The 13,822-nt window shown below is 42.3% G+C and overlaps 1 protein-coding gene across 1 annotated transcript in view; it reads left to right on the top strand.

Annotated features, from left to right (window-relative positions):
• The window catches only part of RAPGEF1 (Rap guanine nucleotide exchange factor 1), a 158,505-nt gene that overhangs the window by 125,356 nt on the left and 19,327 nt on the right, over positions 1 to 13,822 (top strand). The window contains exons 13-18 of the mRNA XM_074293935.1: positions 528 to 800; positions 3,005 to 3,097; positions 5,006 to 5,085; positions 6,956 to 7,067; positions 9,173 to 9,248; positions 10,450 to 10,534. Of these exons, the coding sequence (XP_074150036.1) occupies positions 528 to 800; positions 3,005 to 3,097; positions 5,006 to 5,085; positions 6,956 to 7,067; positions 9,173 to 9,248; positions 10,450 to 10,534 (719 nt within the window). The remainder of the gene's footprint in view (positions 1 to 527; positions 801 to 3,004; positions 3,098 to 5,005; positions 5,086 to 6,955; positions 7,068 to 9,172; positions 9,249 to 10,449; positions 10,535 to 13,822) is intronic.

Genomic DNA, 13,822 nt, shown 5'->3' with positions numbered 1-13,822 from the left:
AAACTGAGGTTTCACAAAGGGAATCAGAGAGGTAGAGATACTCAAGATGACACAGTTACTATTATTGGATCCTGAATTTGAACCCAAGATTTCTGGCTGCTAAATTAGAATATTTAAACAAACCTGAGCATTTTCTACTAAAAGAAAACATATAATTTCATTTGTTCTCTTCCCTGAGATTTCAAATGTTTAGCAACTAAATACTTCTATGTCCCTAAAATGGAAAATTTCTCAACACAGGTACAATGTATGTCTGGAAGCTCAAGTCTTTTATGGGAAACTGTGTAATCTCTTATCCAATAAGGAGTTGTGAGTCAGAGTGGGAATCTTAAAAAAAATTTTTAAAGGTAGAAATCTTGTGTTTAGCATCCTGTTCTGATAATCCTTTTTAAAAAATTCTGAAACTAGCTACTCAGCTATGGTTAATCTAATTACTTTTTCTTTTGTCTGTCTTTTCTCGTGTGTGTGTGTGTGTGTGTGTGTGTGTGTGTGTGTGTGTGTGTGTGTGTGAGATTTGCCTCCTTTAGTATAAATCTGTGTTTAGGTCCTACTCCCAGGACTTCATGCCTCACAACCAAGCTTCCGTTGCACCTTTCCTCTCGTCTACCTCCTCTTCCTCTCCACATTTCCCACCTGTCCACCAGTCTCAGAGCTCTGACCTAGCAGTGCCAACCACAGCCAGCCTGCCTCCCAGCACTGTGGATGGGCCCAATTCCTGTTCTCAGGAGAGCAACTTGAATGGGAATTCTGTCTACCTTCCTTCTGAAACCTCTTTCACTGATTCTCTCCAGACGTCTTCGGTGAGACTTCAAAAAAATGCAACTTTCCATAGGACTGTGGAATTTTTTAGAGTGTTATTTAATTTTTCCAAACTATCATCCCTTCCCTTCCTTTCCTTATCCTAGTGACAAAATCAAGAATCTGTATGATAGTGAAATAGAAAAACTAGATTGTGTGTGCATGTGTGTGTGTGACAGAGAGAGAAACAGAGACACAGAAAGAGAAACAGAGGAGGAAGGAGAGAAAAGACAGGGACAGAAAGAGAGAAAAACAGAAGCAAAGAGAGAGAAGAAGACAGAGAAACAGAAAAGGAAGGGGAAAGAGAGAGATTTCAGTTAGGAAAGTGTAGTTGTAGCACAGAAGTCACTTAGTGTGAGAGTGAGATAACCTGTGTTGAAGTAGGTCCTTTTATGACCTTGAGAAAATTGCCTCCCTGACTGACTTGCAGTTTCCCTACTGTAAAATGAGGAGGCTGGGTTAAATTTCTATATTTTATGAAGTCCCTTCTGACACTAACATTCCATGAGATTGTGAAATAGCATTGCCTGTATGGAAGCACAGTGTCTGTGCTAAAATTAAGTTGTATATAACAAAATTCACCTTAAGCTAGTCGTCAAATGGAATTTATTAAGCACCAATTGTTTGCCAGGCACTGTGCTAAATCCTAGGGATACAAAAAGAGACAAAAGATAATCACCATTTATAGGTAGATAGGACCAATATAATAAAAATGACAATTTTATCCAAACTAATTTATATATTCTGTGCCATCCCAATTAAATTACAAAAAAAATTTATTTTACCGAATTAGAAAAAAAACAAAAATAAAAGTCAAGATACCATGGGAAATAATTGGTGAGGAGAGCAAAAGAAGAAGATTTAGCAGTACCGGATTTTGTACTGTATTATAATGTAGTAATTACCAAAACTGTCTGGTAATAAAATATAGAAAGGTAGATTAATGGAACAAGTAGACATACTATTTATATAAGCAAATATAATAACCTTGCAATTGACAAGTGTAAAGACTTAAGATTTGGGGACATGATTCATTATTTGGTTAAAATCACAAAAAATGGGATAGTAAGATGGCAAAAACCAGGCATAGACAATTATCTTATACTGTTTACAGTATAATGTTTACAAAATGGATATATAACCTAGATATAAAGAAAAATACTACAGAAAAATTAAAAGAACATGGTACATATAACTTAGCAGACTTATGGTAAGCACAGAATTGATGACTAAGACAGAGCATAAAGTTAGGTATAAAATGGATAATTTTGATTACATTAAAAAAGTTTCAAATCTAGTCTCCAACACTTCACATTTACTAGCTGTGTGATTCCGGGCAAGTCACTTAACCCCATTTGCTAAAAACAAAAAACAAACAGAACAGTAACAGTTTTGTACAAAAGATAGTCTCTGCTCTCAAGGAGCTTACATTCTAATGGGGGAAATAATTGGGAGAGGGAAGGCCCCAAAATTAAGAGGAGTTGGGAAAGGCTTCCTGTAGAAGATAGTCTTTTAATTGGGACTTAAAGGAAGCCAGGATGTGGAAATGAGAAGGAGGAACATTGCAGCCTGAAGTTTGGAGATGGGGTGTCTTATTTGAGGAACAGAAAGGTCACCAGATTGAATAGCTCTTGTGATGGAAGGTGTAAAAAGACTGGTCATCCTGGAGGTGGGGGTAGGGAGATGGGGAATTCTTCCCAGATATCATAGGTAATCAAGTTGTGTGTCCTTGGGGAAGGCCCTTGAGACTCCAGAAGGCAGTGGCTGTGGTCAGCATGGTGCTGCTCGGGTGATAGAAGAGGCAGAGAAATTCCGGGGTTGCCTTTGCCTTAATGGTTCTCCCACAGGTTACTAGGTGTGTGTCTGCCTGCCGCCACACCTTCTCTCTCCAGGGGACGTCTTCTCCAGCCACCCTGAGGTACAGCCATTCCCCCTGCCGTGTGCTCTTTGCTGTCCTAGGACCCTTCAAGATGACCTTCTTGGTCATTTCTCTGAGAGCAATCAGGAGAATGCCTGCATTTATGGTGACTCTAGGGCAGAGACCAGAGCAGGGGATGAATTCCCAGAGGATGGTATTCCTCAAGAGCAAACACACACTTCCTCTCTGGTTGAGTCAGGATCTTCCCTGTCGGCTGCTCTTGTGGACTCGAAGAGCCGCGGCCAGTCTCCGACACACTCGTGTTTCCTTTCGTCCTATTTCCCATAGAGTGAAAACACCAGTGAGGATGCTGGGGAGGGTGAATATGTCAATCTCTATTCCTCTGGCCAAAGCAACGGGAAAGTCCCTGACTCTGCAGGAGTAAGTAGCGTGCAGAAGGCAACAGCAGCTTTGGGGCATGCTGAGCTCACCCGGGGGCAGCCTCTGTCGTCAGGATGCTTCTGTGGGGCCAGGATGACCTGCCCGCTGCCATGTGAATGGAGGGCAGCCCCATTCAGATGGAGAGCAGAAACATCTTCACAGCTTTTAGGCTTTGGGGACCCTTTTTTTGGTGGCAGTTTTCCTTTGGCATTTGCTCAGATGCACGGGGTAGTCTTGGTGATAGGTCTAGCCCTTGAACCAAAATGTCTCTGTGGAGCTTTTCCTTCTCTCACCTTTTATGGTAAAGAGCCTCCCTTCCCCACCTAGGATACCTCCTCCTACACCAAGGCAGAGCTTCCCTTACCAAATCGTTTCCTCTTCCTCCTCTTCAGCATGTGCTCTGAGCTTATATTAGTACATTCCTCCAAGGATTCTGGATGAACCACCTAGCGTGGCGCCCACATTGCACATGTAGCCATTGACGGATTGTTTGACGTCTTGCTCTTCATTCCACCGTTGCTTCCATTCATGATACTCGAGGAACAACAGTTTTGCTGAAAATTCTTTCTGGGTTTGATTTAGTCAGGCAGGCTCAAGTTAAAAAGCATCCTTCTTCAGAAACTGTGATGATGGGAAAATGGAAACCCAGGGACACCAGAAGGCTTTGCGGTTTTTGCTAGTAATGAAGGAGTAACATGAGAAGGCTTTCCTAAGGCCATCTACTGGATCCTTACTTTTGCCTGGGCCATCAATACCACGTTTTGACCCTGTCATTTGTTATTGAGCACTTAGTCTTGATCCCATCACACAAAATGTTTGGACTTTTTTGTTATTTAGACAAACCCAAAGTCTTACCAAGTCTGCCTTATTGACCCCATCTCCCTTCCTCCCCCTCCCCCCCCCCAAAAAAAATCTTCTGAGTTAAGACTGAGCTCAAAGTTTACAACATTATAGTTCATCCCAAAATGTCAAGGCCCTTACACCTGGTAGACCTGGGTCTGCTAAGGGAACTGGGATATTATTTTCCTAGTGCTCCCAGTCTAAAGTCATCATACCCCTCTGATGGCCTGGTCCAATTCTATCTCTACAGGAGAGAAGAAAAATTCTGATTTACTTTTCTTGGCTGTTTTCCCTCTTTGATAAATGGCTAACTTCAGATTCCACATTTTTCTTCATTTTGAACTTACCTTCCTGCTGCCATACTGCATACATTCGAATTACTCTGCTTCTGGCATCATCTTCAGTACAACAAACCACAGTGTTGGAATTTCATTATTTTTACAGTTGCATTAGTTAGGAGATCCTGAGAAGGAGAAAATAGGAGAAGAGATCTTACACATCTAGGCCCTAGATTAGTGTAAACCTTGAATCCCATGAAAGTCAAAATACTTGAATTTTCAATGTGTATTTCCATTGGGATGAAACCAGTATTTTACATATAATCATAAACTCTAGTCATGTGAATTTAAATAGGGTAGCCACTTCAAGGGATTCATTATGCACTTGTGTGAATATGTTTTGGCAAAATGATTACAGGGAATGAAAAATGGAAAAGATATTTGGAAGAATGACCAAGATGACTTGAGCTTAGTCACAATAAAACATAAGGCTTTTCAAGAACTAGAAAGTAAGCAAAGATTTTTTGAGAAATCTTTCAAAAGGAGATTGGTTTATTTTATTTTGTTCAGGTTGGCAGCTGATATGTATTGTAATTATTGATGTCATTTCATAGGGTCAGAAAGAAATAAAGAGGTATGACATTAGACCCAGAGGAAGCTCACAAATTTCCCATGTAATTAACTCTGAGGTCCCATCATTAAACCTCATAAGGACATGCACGCAAGAATACTGGGACACCAGAGCAATCCTAGTGCCAAGATTAAAACAAAACCTTGTTTTGTTTTTTAGGAATCACCAGCTACAAAAGATGAACATCCCAAAGATTCCTCCTCACATGGTGGGAAAGAAAACAGAGAAGGTGGTGAAAGGTAAGAAATGTGCCCACTTGAGCCATCCCCTCTGCTTCATTTTATTCTGTCCCATGGATCCCCTCAAAAAAAAAAATCAGAGGTCAGTCAGATCCATGAATAGATGGAGTCTTCTCCCTGTCACTTAGGACATCAGTGCACTTGGACTTTGCTTTGTTGGAATGAGAAAGGCTACAAGGTATGCTCCAATTTTAAAGGACTTTTTTAGTTAGGAAAGATAATTTTTTCATTCTTTTTAAATGAGTTAGCAAATAATGGTGCCAGAACATCTAGTTTGTCCTTGCTCTGTCCTCCATGGACTGGAAAATGTAACTTTCAGAGTTTCAAAGTCCTCTCAAAGGAAAGACAAAATTAGTCACAATGCCTAGCTTCCGAACAGATTTTTCTCTCCTATATCCTTTTATGAGCTGCCGACAGGCCATCTGTAAGGCAGATGCTTAGAGCTCTAATTTCTAGAGATAGGGATAGGATTAAGCTGATATTTTCCCTAGGGGCGACACAGTGGTTCTCAACCTGGAGACCCAAGGGGGATATAGATAAATTTCTGACCATCTTTGAACTTGGGTGAAAAGGAAAAAAAAATTACATATTATTTTCACTCACTGAAATTTAGCATTTTCTTCACTTTTCAAAAATATTATTATGAGAAGGCATCCATGATTAGCCCGATTGCCAAAAGGGTGTACCACACAAAGATGGTAAAGAATTTCCATTCTCACAGAAAGAACACTGGTGTGGGGGTCAGATGACCCAAGAGCTAGTTCTGACTCCATAACTGTTAGGTTCTTACTAAGTGCTAATGAGATATTAGGTTCTTACTAAATGCTAAGTTTTTACTTAACAATTCTCTAGTTCTCTAAGTTCTCTAGCACTTAGTAAGAACCTAACACATAACAACTAGTAAATTATATAACTGAATTCAAATTGGCTTCAGACACTTGACTAGCTATATTACCCTAGGCAAGTCATTTAAACTTTGCCTCAGTTTCCTCATCTGTAAAATGGGAATAATGATAGCACCTACCTCCCAAGGTAGGTGGTAAGCCTCAAATAAAATTGTATCTGTCAGTGCCTAGCACAGAGTAGGCACTATATAAGTGCTAGCTATCATCATCATCATTTTTTATTACCCCCTCTGGGCTTCAGTTTCCTTAACTCTAAAATAGAGGTTGAAACTGATGACTTTTAAGTCTTTTCTACCTTTAAATCTATGAACCTATGAAATACTCTCATTTGTAACTCACTGTATATAAGTAAAAATGCAGTATTTTAATCCACATTAGATTCATCCAAATCCAGCAGCTATTTTGACAAAATTCTACTAACATTTAATAATCTGCAATGTGAATTTTTTAAATCACCCAAAATGAAAATATTTTAACTGACCAGAATCATGTTTTTGTGGGTTTTTTTTTTTTTAATAAATAGGAGGTACTGCAGAAATACCATAGCTGTAGTTTCTCATTTTACAGATGAAGAAACCGAGTCCTATGAAGGAACCTGCATTATATCCAGGGTCACACAGCCAATCAGTCATAGACTAAGACTAGCTAAAGTGAAAAATGCCCTAACTTCCCATTCCCACACTTAATGACATATATACTCATAGAGGAAGTTGTCTTCCCCGTTAGAATAGAAGCAAGAAGGATGGTTTTTTTTTTTTCTTTTGTACTTGTGTCCTCAGTGCCTGACATGTAGTCAGAGCTTAATAAATACTTGTTGGTGGATTGAGTCTGTCATGACTCCCTTTTACCTCTTAGACTTAGTGAAGCCTAGAGAGGCTCATCCATCACCCGCACCCACTTATTGCTTCCTTCACTGCCCATTCCTGAATCTCTGAGGGCCTTAACCATCATTCTTCCTCTTCCAGGCAGCTGAAGTCCCCCGATGGTTTGGAATCGACCCAGTCAGAAGAGGAAGTGGACGAACTCTCTCTGATTGACCACAATGAAATTATGGCTAGGTTGACGTTAAAACAAGAGGTGGGTAATTTAGGCTGTTCCCTTCAGGGGAAAAAAAAAAAAAAGCCCAGTTTCAGAGAATTTTACACAGCTGCAAAGAGGGGGAAATGGGCTTTGAGTGGTTTCCAACCTCCAAGGAACTTAAATAGCAAAGACCACATGACTGAGGCTAGCCCATGCTATCAGAGGCTGTGAGGATTCCCACCAGCTGGTAAAAATGGCAGTCACTGCTCCAAGAGCCTACAATAAGAAAGACCAGATGATTGAGACTAGCCCACGCCACCAGAGGCTGTGGGGAGGTCCCCGTCCCCCTTCCCCTCCCTCCCCTGCTGGTGAAAATGGCAGTTACTGCCCTGCTTTGTACAGCAGCACCAAAATGATTTCTTTGCATCTTCAGGCCGTCACACCACCATGGGTTTCCTCCACCTCTTGCCTTTTTGTTGACACACATGACTGAGTAAATAATATACTAAGCTTAGTGCTGGGAAGATAGGGTTTCATCTCTCTGAGTCTCAGTTTCTGCAAAACAGAACTAATCCTCCCTGTAGTGCCTTCTTCAGGGAGCAGATATGTGTCACAGCTGAGATGATGTATAAAAAGTGCTTTGCAAACTTGAAAGGGCTCTGGCAACATCAGCTGTAATTTTTTTTCAAAGAGTTGATAGAGAATCATCTTGAAGTCAGGGGGACTTGAATCCAATTCTGCCTCTAGATATGTGTGACCAGGTAAATCATTTGCCCCATAAGTGCTCTTGGCAACTCCCTGTGGCTCAATTGCAGAGGTGTCAGCCTGCATTGGTAGTTTCTTATGCTGGTGAAATCATGTCTGTTTCCTGTGCTGATTATCATCATTAATTAGGTAGAAGCACCCTGATTCTGAGGCATGTGGATGGGCTGCTGCCCATGTCTGTTACCAAGTGGCTTTAGAGAGTAGCCTGGCTGGCCCTTAAGGAGCTTGTCCTGCTTCTGGGCAGGCACATAGATGGCCTTTTTGGTATGCTGATGTCCTGACTCAGGGATGCTAGAGTAATGCATTCATCCTGAAAAGCTTTCAGCATGTCAGGGAGTATGGGGGGGAGCAATCTATCAATGGCCAGCACTTATAGGAGGCTCACTCTGACAGCTGGAATCTCCTGAAAAGAGGGCTAAGCCATTAATAATCCCCTAAGTGCTCTTTCATGACCCTTGCCAGAATTTCACCTGAAAAATCATATTATGGGCCCATCCACCCTGCAGCTTGAAATGCAAGGTGTTTCCATCACTTCTGATGGAGGGAAGGCATAAGTGCCTGAGGATCCAGGTGCTACTCAGGAGTGTTTGCCCTAAGCATCAAGAGGACAGGGATATTTGATCTTGATTTTGCTCCAAGAAGATACAATGAACAAATGTGTGGTGGTTAGGGCCTGGGCTTTGAGACCCTGACAGCAGCCCTGTGACTCTCTTTTGTTCCCTTCTTCACTCAAACAAGGAATACTAGACTTGACTCCCCTAGGTCTTAGGGAGTTATTTGAGTGGCAGCTGAATAAAGGATAAGGTTCTCTGTTGTCCCCTAGGAAAAGGGCTTGTGGATATGTTGTTATTGCCAAGTAGAGATCAGCAAAACATCTGTTCTTGCAGCCGCTTGTGAGGTCACTTAGAAGGATGGGGTGAACCTGAACCCTGGGGGGTGGGGACCCAATGCCCACTTCAGATATTTCCCTTCTCACTGCTCGTTTTTCAGAGCATCTATCAAAGCCTTCCCATCTTACCTGTTACTTGAATTCTACTTTAATTCAACACACACTAACAAGACATGGAGATGAAGTAGTATTGTCCCATTGTCAGGAGGCTTGGTTTCCTCTGAGAACTCCAAGTTCTTACCTCCATTTCCTCCAAATGAGCACATAAAGATGAACTCATGTCTGTGACCCCAAGAGTCCTGTTTTTCCACTCTTGGCCTCTGAGGTGGGCCCCCCATTAGGTTATATTATGACTTTTTTATTCAGCAATCTCTCAGATGTGACAGCCCTAACCATCTTGTGCCTTTTTGTGTTCACAGCCTTAGCCTTTATATGTGAGCCTGAACCAACACAGAGATTTAGGAGCTTCCCCTCAGCCCTTTAACATTCCTCTCTGTTTTCATTTCAGGGTGATGATGGGCCAGATGTCCGTGGGGGATCTGGGGATATATTGCTGGTTCATGCAACTGAGACTGATAGGAAAGGTAAGTGAACTGAGCTGTTATAGAGTGAGAACCTGCAGCACTGTTTAGCTCTGACATGATCCAGTCTTGGTTTAGCCTTCTCCAGACTTCCTCTTGGCCTGAGCTTGGCCTGCAACCAGACAAGAGCCAGTCTTTTTCAGGCAAATGAACATAGAGGAATTAGAAAATTCATCCCTAGCCTAGAAGAGCATTGCCGAATGGCTCATCTCATTGGGTCACCAGCATCATCTTTGTAAGAGAGGGACAATGAGCCATTGTTGCACTCTTCTTCATGAACCCTGTACTTCATCTCACTATATTAATGCAGTCACAAGCTGTGAGGGCGCCATTCATGTGCATCCCTAGGAGATTGTTGGAAATGAGTTCATTGTCCTCTCTGGTGAAAGAGAACAAATAGAGGAGGCCCTTAATCTCTCTGGCTTTTCCCTTTCTTTGTCTATAAAATGAGGAAACTGGATCAGAGGATCCATTAGGCAACAAACATCCCTACCGTGCACTAGGGATACAAAGACAAAAAGGGGGCAGTGGCTAGAGTTGGGAGGACCCAAGTTATCTGATCTCAGATACTAATACTTCCTGGCTATGTGATCCTGGGCAAGTCACTTAACCCCAAATGCCTCAGCAAAAAAAAAAAAAAAAAAAAAAAAAGTCCCTGCCCTCTGGGAGCTTTTATTCTAGCAGGTCCATCTCTAGGACCTCAGCCTCCCATCCTCTGCACAGAAATGCCTGGTTCTATCATGCTCATAGCAACACCGCCCTCCTAGGAGGAGCTGGGATGTTAGAGAAGTGCCCCTGGGGGCAGAAGAAAAACCCCACAGAAAGAGAGGGCCATTTGCAATAAAGGCCCAGCTCCGCCCCCCTCCAACCTGCAAATACCCTTGGACATTTACTTAGCCCCTCTTTCCAGTGTCTTTGTCTAAGCTAATCAAAGGCTCCAGGCTGCAAGCAGGCCGGCTGAACAGATTCAAATGAAACCAGAAAATGTTAACAAAACAACTCAGGACAGTACCACACAGATAATGCGACTTTGTGCTTGTCTAAGTCAGTGTTTGATGCCACTGGCCTGGATGTTTTTTAGGTTCCTTCTAGGTCTAAATCTTTAATCCTGTGAATTAAGGCTTTGGGGACGAGGGGTTCAGAACAAATAGTGTGTTGTCATGTGATGGCCTGGTGAGTGATCACTTTTTTCCCTCTTTTTTAGACTTGGTTTTGTACTGTGAAGCATTTTTGACAACGTACAGGACATTTATCACCCCTGAGGAGCTCATTAAGAAGCTACAGTATAGATATCCTTTATGCATTGCTATCAGTAATGTTCAGGTCCTTTCCCATCCCCTGTCTCCCCACTTGCAGAGTTCTGAGGAGGCCGAAAAGGAAAAGTTGTATTAGCCAGGGGGTGGTGATTAAAGGGAGTTTTCAACATGGTCTGTCTTCGGGAACACAGGTTTCAGCCATGTCCCATTCCTTGTGCCACATTTGCATTGTGAGCTTAATCTGAAAGAGCCAAGGTACAGTCTGGAGCCTCTCCAGGAGAAAGGGTAGCCTGGCTGGAAAGGCCCTGAAAACATGCCATCCGAGGATTGGCCGGAAGGACCTTAGGAAGAGAAGACTTGGGGAGGGATGTATGATTGTCGTCTTCAGGCATTTGAAGAATAAAATGTGGAAGGCGGATTTAACTTGGAAAGACAGCATGGTATGATGGCAGTAATGATCAGTGACAGCCTTCGGAAAAAACCTGGATTACTACTAGTCAGGGATAATAGAGGGAATTGTGGTTCAGGTAGGATTAAACTCAATGACCTTTGAAGTCCCTTCCAGCTCTGAGCTTCTGTAAATGCTCACATGGACTGGCCATAGTCTTGGCAGTTGTAAGCATCTTCATCATTCCAAGCTTGCTCAGTCATGAGATGTCAGGTCTGCTTAGAGTTCTCACTCTAAAAATGGTTGGAGATTCTGAAGGAGGAAGTAGAGGGGCTGCAGAGCATTATTTACCTACCTTCCCTCAACCCCCTTAACTTTGGACAGTCAGAAGTGATCTTTCAAGAGGAGGCAGGAAATGGTTCAAACTGGCTAATTGATAGTCATCATTTCTAGATAATCTGGCAATTGGGTGAGCACTCTCTCCCGCCTCCCCACCCACCCACATGTCCACACCTGAGACCTTTCCAGGACTTAGAAGCTTTGGCCCTGCTGGGTGATCCTCTCAGCCCCAGGCTACCAGAGCCCAGTCAAACTGTGTAGATGCCTTGGTCTTGATAATCAAGATCCTTCATGAGGTTGTTCTGAAGAAAGCTCTTTGTAACTGCTATAGCCCTAGAGAAATGATCTGGTATCATAAGAGTAGTTAGTCTGAGCTCTTCCCCAGCCACTGACTGCCCGAGCAGAGATGGGGCATCTGGGAGCATTTGGACTGCAAGAGAGGTTAAGTAGTGACTGCTCTCTCCAGGTGTCTGAAGGGCTGCAGGGGAGAAGGGGCCTGTTTGTCCTGCTCAGTCCCAGAGGGCATAACCTGCAGCAGTGGTGAAACCCTAGTTCTGGATGAAAATCGAATTATAAGGACCATTTTCTCCTTTCTCTATTGGGGCTTCCAGAGACCACTCCTTATGGGGCTGCCACAGAGCCCACAGCCCTCTCCCTTGTCTTCCTAGACCTTAAGTCTCCCTGAACTGTTGTTTCCCCAGGAAGCTGTGATGGCTGTAGCCTCGTAGCTCAGCACTTCCATCTGCTGGATAGATGCAGTTATTTCAACACAAGGCCAGAATCCCACTTCTACTGACCATTTCTTTTTTTTTATTTTTTATTGTAGCTTTTTATTTACCAGATATATGCATGGGTAATTTTTCAGCATTGATGATTGCAAAACCTTTTGTTCCAACTTTTCCTCTCCTTCCTCCCACCTCCTCCCCTAGATGGCAGGTAGACCAGTACATGTTAAATATGTTAAAGTATATGTTAAACACAATATATGCATACATATCCATACAGTTATTTTGCTGCACAAGAAAAATCGAACTTAGACATAAGGTAAAAATAACCTGAGAAGGAAATCAAAAATGCAAGTGGACAAAAAGGAATTGGAAATGCTATGTAGTGGTTGACACTCATTTCCCAAGGTTCTTTCACTAGGTGTAGTTGATTCTATTCATTATTGAACTATTAGAACTGATTTGCTTCATCTCATTTTTGAAGATGGCCACTTCCATCAGAATTGATCCTCATATAGTATTGTTGAAATATATAATGATCTCTTGGTCCTGCTCATTTCACTCAGCATCAGATCATGTAAGTCTCTCCAGGCCTTTCTGAAATCATCCTGCTGGTCATTTCTTACAGAACAATAATATTCCATAACATCATATACTACAATTGATACAACCATTCTCCAATTGATGGGCATCCCTTCAATTTCCAGTTTCTAGCCACTACAAAGAGGGCTGCCACAAACATTCTTGCACATGCAGGTCCCTTTCCCTTCTTTAAGATCTCCTTAGGATATAAGCCTAGTAGTAACACTGCTGGATCAAAGGGTATATACAGTTTGATAACTTTTTGAGCATAGTTCTGAATCGCTCTCCAGAATGGATGCATTCACAATTCCACCAACAATGTATCAGTGTCCCAGTTTTCCCTCCAACATTCAGCATTATCTTTTCCTGCCACTGACCATTTCTATGCCCTGGAGACCCTGCTACTTCCCTAGTTCAGTATCTCCACCCACCCCTTCTGCAATACCTTTTCTTGGAAGTAGCTTTTCTCTGCTGGCCCTTCTTTAAATCCTGTAAGTTTATTTATTTATTTTTAGTTAAGTATGTACAATCCTTTTAAGCATATTTTCATATTTATCTTGTTGTACAAGGAAAATAACACTAAAAGGAAAAAAAGAGGAAAATACTATACTTGGATCCACATTCAGTTCTCTGTATGGATGTGGATGGCTTTTTCCATCCCAAATCTGATGAAGTTGCCTTCAGTCCTATAAATTTGAAGCCTAAAAACATATCTTCTAGACAAAATCCAATGTGCCAGCCATTGATATGAATAAAAAAGGCTTGCTAGGTGCTAACAGCTGCTAAAGAAAAAGGCTTAGGGGATCTTCTGCCTCTGCCCTTGACCTGTAATGAAAGAGCATTCTGCACTGGGCCCCAGGCAGTTTTCTACTATTAGTCTTAAACAAATTGTGGGTGCACTTTCACAGAAGTGCAAGGAGTTTCCACACCAGGAATTACTTACCACACTATTGGTGTCAGAGGCACAGAGCTCCCCCCAGTCCCAGATTTGAAGAACAAAATGAGGTGATGGTCCCACCATACTCTGTAAGAATTAGTCATAGGACTGTGGAGCTGGAGCTAAAAGGGGCCTCTGAGGCCTCGTGGTCCATCTCCATTTATAGAGGAAGAAATTAAGGATCAGAGAGCCACAGAAGTCCCAGTGTGCACATGCAGGGTCTTCACCCTGGTCTCCATGACTACAAGTCTAGTACCACCTCATAGTCCAAAACAGAGCTTCTCCATCTTTTGTGACTTCTGGACCCTTTCCCAGGATAATGTTTTCAAATACACAAAATAAAATACAGA

The sequence above is a fragment of the Sminthopsis crassicaudata genome, chromosome 2 (assembly GCF_048593235.1).
Source record: "Sminthopsis crassicaudata isolate SCR6 chromosome 2, ASM4859323v1, whole genome shotgun sequence".
Classification (NCBI taxonomy): Eukaryota; Metazoa; Chordata; class Mammalia; order Dasyuromorphia; family Dasyuridae; genus Sminthopsis; species Sminthopsis crassicaudata.
Note: the sequence above shows the minus strand (reverse complement) of the source record. Positions and strands in the feature narration are given on the sequence as shown.